A 7,172-nucleotide genomic window follows, 5' to 3' on the forward strand; every position below is an offset into this window, starting at 1 on the left:
TAAACTATTCCTAAATTAAATTATTTCAATTTTAACCTGAGACTAATTACTAAATTAATTAAACTAATTAAATTAATTATTTTAAAATTAAATTCTAACTTAAATATGTTATCTAAATATTTATCCTAATTAATTAAATAAACCTTGGGAGTTGTTCCATTAACTTGTTGGCAACCTTTTTGCTAATGATGATGTTTGTAACGGCTTTTCTTTTGATTCTGAACTTTTGTATGCTAAAATTGTATTTTCTTTTCTTGTCCACGTGTGCCTTAGCTGTTGTAGCTTTTTGTATGTTACTGCATTGCTCTTATCAGAACTTCTGATCTTCTAATCATGTGATCTTCTTGTTGTAACGTATCTCCTCATATATTGATATTTTTGTTTAAGTCCTTGAAGCTTGTCTTGTTGAACTCTTGCTCTTTATACCAGAACTTCTGATGTTGTGTCTGTCTGATGTTGTCGTATAAGACTTTATATCATAGTATCTGCACACTCAATGAGATCAATAGTAATAAAATTGTTACTCACAAAATATATGCTTGTTATCATCAATACCAGATTCTGAACATAAATTCTCAATCTTGTTCTAACAGTTATTATGGATAACCTCATGGGTTTGAACCTAGATGGTGATATTTTTACTGGATTATCTCAGACAACACACATAGCCTGTGGGGGGGGGGGGGGTATTTAGTTATTTCATTTGATAGTTTTATTATTTGTATATTTTGTGACTCAGACTACTTAGTACAATGTTTTTTATTACATACTCCATCCGTCCTGAATTATTTGTCGCAATTGAACATTTCACACAGATTAAGAAATATAAATAAATGAAAGAGAGAGAATAGTGACTTTACCAAATTATCCTGATTAATTATTGGTGTATTCAAATTAGCATTAATGTTAAGTGAGAAAATAATAAATTAAGAGTATTTTTATTAGAGGGTACAATTGGAAGATTAAATATAAAATTGCATTGGTAATCTAAAGTGACAAGTATTTTGGAACATTTTTTTTCTAAATATGACACTTATTTTGGGATGGAGGGGGTAATATTTTGTCGATTACATGTTTCAATGATGAACATAACTTAAAACTTTGCAACAAACATAAATTAAAAATAAGGAAACATGAAAACCTAGACACTACCAGATGATTTTAGACGTTTCAGAATCTTGATTATGTCGTCGATAGATCTTAAAATCTTCGCATCAAACTCGATCGACTCCTTAGTTAGCCTACGGGTCAAATCTTCATCGATCTTCAACTCAATAAGGTTGTATTTCACCATTCCATTTGTATCAATTCAATCTTCACAAAACTCGATCTTTCTCACCTTTCTGTTATCGGTATCAGGCAACAATTCATTCAACTTGTCTGTCAAGTTGGCGAGAGATGTGGTTCCATCCGGAAGTTTGAACTCAACAAGAGGGTTGTCTCCATTGAAGTACACTTTTTCCTTAATCGAAAAGTTGAGGAAAAGGCCTTTTGAGATATTTTTCTCAATAATTTATGACCCTATTTATACAACTTTAGATTTATTCTGGACCACATAAAACTGTCAATGCAATCATGACTGTACAAAATTGTTAGCATAATTCTAGTCATTAAATTTTTTGACTAATTGAACTACCAGAAATTTCATAATTAAGCTAAATTTCATATATGAAATGACACATTTTGAAATTTCCAAAAATAATTGGCACTTTCTAGAAATTTCAATTGAACTACTTGAAATTTGATTGCATACAAAAAAATTTATATATTCTATCAAAAATTTAGTTCGGACAATTTTTTACTAGAGATATTTTTGATATTATCAAAATATAAATGGGTGCTAGGTTCAACTTGGAGGGTGGCAAGTTAGAAGCTCCAACATTATTAATGAATAATAAGGTAAAATTAGAAGATCTAACCACCTCATGCGCTCCTAAGGCTAACATTCAACTTTGAACTATTGAATTTTTTTAGAGGCCTAAAAATGTCTGAATCTTGATAAGTTAGGGATATTTTAAATATGATCCAGGTAACTACTGGTTTATAGGATGTTTTAAAAAAATTAGAAAAATTCAAAACCATGTTTTTATAAAATCAATAAAACCATATATCAATTTTTTAATAATCCGGTAAAAAAAGACAAAATTTTGGATTTCCCGATTAAAAGTGATATCATATTTTGTAAACAAACTACCGGATTTTTGTGTTTCACTGCTATTTTGAGGGTGAATTTTTTTATCCAAAAGTCAAAATAAGAGAGGGAAAATAATGAGAGTGGCATTTTGGCCAATATAAAAAATTGGGGGTGCTAGGTTTAATTAGTGGTGCCTGGTTAAAATTTCTAACATGTGAATTTACTTTAGTTTAATTGTTAGTTTATTGCACTATATCAAAATTTGTCTTTCACATGACCAAAATGCATGTTCTGCCCTCAAACAAATAGTCACTATAATATTCACAAATCCTTATCCATGCAGTAAACAGGTTTACCAAGTGGGATTGGGTTTTTAAAATATGGGCTGGTTTGGTTATTGATTTTGTTATGGATAACCAATTTTTTTTGCAAACTCCGACTTAAAACCATTTAAACACTAAGCAAATGGACAAGTTAAGAACATAATGTTTTTATCCCAACTTGCACCAGAACTAACTACTCCATATCTTATTAAGAGTAAAGAATTATAATCACAGTGCTATCTATTAGCAAAAACTAGTAGCACAAAATGCAGTAACTAAGATATAGAACTGATGTTACACAAATGGTTGACATAGAATTTTGAAGTTAAGTAGTGAGATGATAGTTTGTTACCTAATGATCAGCATTAACCAACCTCAATCCTGTAGATACATCTTCACAATGCTTCATGTGATGAAAAAGGGAAGTATAATCAATTGTGCTGTTGGCCCTACAATCATACTTTGGAGGATAATGGAAACAAGGCTCCATGGACTTGGCTCGTCGACAAGGTGGATTTGGGATGGTTTCCCGTTTTGCCCTCTGACGAATCCATGGCTTTAAACCTCCAAGACTATGAGCAACATACCCAAAAGTAGACTTGGGGCTTGTGATCAGTGCATCACACAGACTCAGCAGATATATTTCTGCCCATGCTTTAATATTGTGCGTGCCATTATTTGATTTTTGACGCCCTTCATGACTTGGCTGATAAACATTTATTACCTCCCCGGTCACAGTTGTATTTGCCTTATACACAGTCCTCAGCTTCTCGCCATATTCGGAATATAGAGATGCCACTAGAACAGCTTTTGATGTCTGCTTCTTTAAAACAGATGCCGCTACTGTCTTCTGCACGCCAAATTCGGGAAGCAGCTTATGCTGAAGGGTGCAGGCTAGAATTTCTTTGATAATGGTTTCATGTGGTGCTCGGTGAGTCTTGAATACTCTAATCTGCAAACCAATTTTCTCATTTTCCTTGGATAAGTGTTCCTCACAGAACCTGCTAATTAGTTCCCACGCCTCATTGGACGGGTGGAAAAGGTAACGCCCCAAATGGTGAAAAACGGTGTCTTTCCTAGGGAACATTTTGTTTAGTTCTTGCGTAAATGATGGAATCATAAAAAGAGAAGGGACAAAATATTGATCCGACGACAAAATTAGAACGGAAACATTTTGGAGAAGACCTTGACTTCGATCACAATGAAAGAAATTGTTATGACCATCACGGGTGTGCTGTAGATTAAGAAAGAGAAATTGCGGCAAAAGCCCATTTGATCTGTTTTTCTTGCTATTCATTAGCATGTTTTCATAAGTTTCAATATGTGTCTGATCATTCCAATAAGGAAAACTCCTTGGTAATAACCATGAGGAATCAGGAAATGGCTCACAAAAGAGACCAGACATGTCAGTCCCAAATTCGACAAGTAAAACCCGGTCCGTGAGGATAGCATAGAGAAACGCCGCAGCCAAGGTTATCATCCTGTTCCCCAAGCCATTGGAAGCTGTCCAGACAAGATATTTGCAATTTGTGCCTGCATCATTTTTGCCAAGTTTTGGGCCCTTTCTCATGACTTTATTGTATGATTCTGTACGAGGTCCACAAGTTGTATGAAGATTTTCATAGCTTCGTAGCTTGGATATGAGATATGCGGAAGGTTTATAAGGGGAAGGTTTGCGGAATAAATGAGATTGATACCTACTTAAGCACGATGCTTCTTCGAATGCAGAAACTAGAAGTCCGTCAAGTAATTGGTCAGTAGCAATGGTATTCTTCTTTTGGTCTTCAAGAGAATGATTTTTTGGAGCTGTAGATGTTGAAATAAAATTAGCACAGTTTTGAAATTAATAAAAACACCAACTAAGATAATTCAGTAAATTTGAAGTGAGTTTGTTAAAGCTTTACCAATATCTAAGATTGTTTGTGTCTGGCCTGTCACAACATTGTGATCATCTTTATCTCCCAACACCTTATTATCAAAGAATACAAATTAGTGATGAATTGAAGACATTTGATAAAACAAAAATTGATCTCACCTACCGTAATATTTGAAGTTCCTTGTTTCAAGACAGTTGAAGAAGAAGTAACATTCTGATTGGAAAATCCGGCAACAAAATTGAAGATTGATATTTGGTGTTTAACACTGAAAATGAGTAATAGAGAGAACGTTATGAAACTGAAAACCAATAATGTTCCCAATTTATCCATCTTGATCTGAAAAAGCTTCCGAATATCTTCAATATTCATACGCATGCAAAGAAAAGGATCGACGTGCAGGTGCAGATCTTCAAATTTCAGTCTTGTTTTGAAGCTCAAATTGGAAGGAAAGGTTTTACAAAATTCACGAGCTCTTTTGGCCTAACTTTTTTAAATTTTTAAAATTACTTTAATGTAGGAGTGAACTCTAGCTTTACTTTTCTTAAATTTTAGAAGTTACATTAAATTTTAAAGTTAAAGTTAAAATTTATATTTCTAATACATATTAATTATTTATTTATTTTGATAACATATATTTGTGATATAACATCAATAACAAATAATTTTTCTAATATTTAATTGTGGAAACATTATTTTAATTGTATAAACTTTATTAATGGCATATATTAATATAATAATATTTTGAATCATATTAGTTAATGATAAGTGACACAAATTTTTGTATTTTATCCAATAGCACACCTTTTCAAGTATATTTTTAAATTTATTTTAATTGAAATATTTTTTAAACTAACATTATTATTATTTTCTTAAAAAAATATTGTATCTAAAAATAAAAATTATTTCAAATTATATTTCTTCGTTATTAATATTCAACTATTAAAGTTAATTTTTACAAATTAAATACTATTTTAAATGTAAATTAACAATCAATTAAAATGATTATAATAATCTTTTTATTAAAAAATTATTTGTCAGAATTTTTTTATTAATAATTTAATAGAAATAATAATAAGAAAGTTATAAAAAGGGAAAAGTGAGTTGGAAAGTGAAAAGTAAAAAGTGAGTTTGAAAGTGAAAAAGTGAGTTGGAAAAAAATTTAAAAAAATAAACTTTTTTTGCCCCCAAAATATTAATTTAGATTAAGTTAACAAAAGAGTATTTTTGTGAACTCAAGAACAACAACTTTTCTTATATTATAGATGTGTTTGGCCCTCCATCTCCTTATAATGAGAAGAAAATGGTCAAACAAATAACTAAAACATGAACACAATGCTTCGAGTCAGTGTAGTTTCAATATCTAATCAAACCAGTTTTTTGTTAATTCCAAACCAAACTGGTTCAATGGCTAACGATAAATTTGAATAGATAAAACAACGCCGTTAAAGTGTACATTTAGTTGAGAGATTGAGAAAGCATAGAGATCCCCGTAAAAATGGCTAAAGATAAATCATTTTGAATAATTTTCACGAATTTTTTAGGCCTAAAAAATTTGTTTTATCAGAATTTCTTAATATCGGGTAAGTTAGTGATATTTTAAAAATCATCCAAGTAATTTGTGCTTTATCGGATTTTCTAAAAAAATTAGAAAAACTTAAAACATATTTTAATAAAATCAATAAAACCTTATACCAATATTTTAATAATCCTTTAAATCACTTTCTTGGTTTTATGTTCTGTAGACACAATCTTCGTATCATGTGTAGGATCAGGAAGGTATGCTGATGCATATAAAGTACATGTGTGGAAAGTTAGGGCACCAGATCAAAGATTCTGAAGATGTGGGAGATATAAGTGAAGAAGGTTTTGAAGATATCGAAGAACAAGATCTTGCGTTTGGAACCTGGTTGCGAGCCTCCCCTCTCTCGAGGATCCAAGAAGAAGCAAAGCGCAAGGATTCCACATCTAGTTCTTGCGGTAAGAACCTGTTTACTATTTCTTCTGGCCAAAGCAGATGTGAAACAATAGACAGAAGTAAAGACGCAGAAGAAGGAGCAGTGGAACAACAACAAGAAAGAGGTCGCACAGAGAAGGGGGAGAAATCTGAGATCAATAAAGCAAGTAGCAAAGGGTTACAACTGCAAGTGTGCAATACTAAACATAACGATTCGAACACCGGTAAAGCACAACTAGAGATTTAGGAAATGGCAGAATCGCTAGGAGCGGTGGATATCTCTCACACAGGAAAAGATAGTAAGGAGACTTTGGGGGAGAGTAAGAGAAAACGACGCAAGTGGATAAGACGCCAGAATGCGAGGAAGGGATCTACGTCTAAAACTATAGAGAAGGAGGTGGAATGTGGAAAGAGGAACTTGGTGGACGTGATGATACTGGACGGCACGGTGGAGTCATGTGGAAAAGGGGAAAAGAAACTAAAAGGGTGGGAGGAGAATGTGAACGAAAACAACAATGTACCAGAGGTGGTGTTGGAAATCCAACACCGCCTTCAACAATGAAAATGGTGAGTTGGAACTGCCCGGGTTTGGGGAATCCCCGAGCAGTTCGAGCCTTGTTAAGGCTCCTTAGAAGTGAAAACCACGACTTGGTTTTCTTAATGGAAACCCGACTCAAGCAACAGGAAGGTCATACGATTAGAAGGAGAACTGATTATTCCGGGAGTTTAGCAGTGGATTGTGCAGGGAATGGGCGGGAGAGGGCAGGAGGTTTATGGATTCTTTGGAAGGAGCACGTGAATGTGAATATTACTTCCTTTTCTTCTAACCACATTAGTGGGCATGTGGCTGATGAATTGGAAGCGCAGGGGTGGGACTTTAATGG

The 7,172-nt window shown here is 33.1% G+C and overlaps 1 protein-coding gene across 1 annotated transcript; it reads right to left on the reverse strand.

Annotated features, from left to right (window-relative positions):
* Window positions 1-2,780: 2,780 nt before the first annotated feature.
* Window positions 2,781-4,782, reverse strand: LOC131648299 (probable fucosyltransferase 8). The gene is made up of 3 exons (XM_058918076.1): window positions 4,497-4,782; window positions 4,362-4,425; window positions 2,781-4,263 (listed from the first exon to the last, which is right to left on the reverse strand). The coding sequence occupies exons 1-3, from the start codon at window positions 4,707-4,709 to the stop codon at window positions 2,810-2,812; spliced, it is 1,731 nt and encodes a 576-aa protein (XP_058774059.1). The 5' UTR covers window positions 4,710-4,782; the 3' UTR covers window positions 2,781-2,809.
* Window positions 4,783-7,172: the final 2,390 nt, after the last annotated feature.

This window comes from Vicia villosa, linkage group LG2 (genome assembly GCF_029867415.1).
Source record: "Vicia villosa cultivar HV-30 ecotype Madison, WI linkage group LG2, Vvil1.0, whole genome shotgun sequence".
Lineage (NCBI taxonomy): Eukaryota > Viridiplantae > Streptophyta > Magnoliopsida > Fabales > Fabaceae > Vicia > Vicia villosa.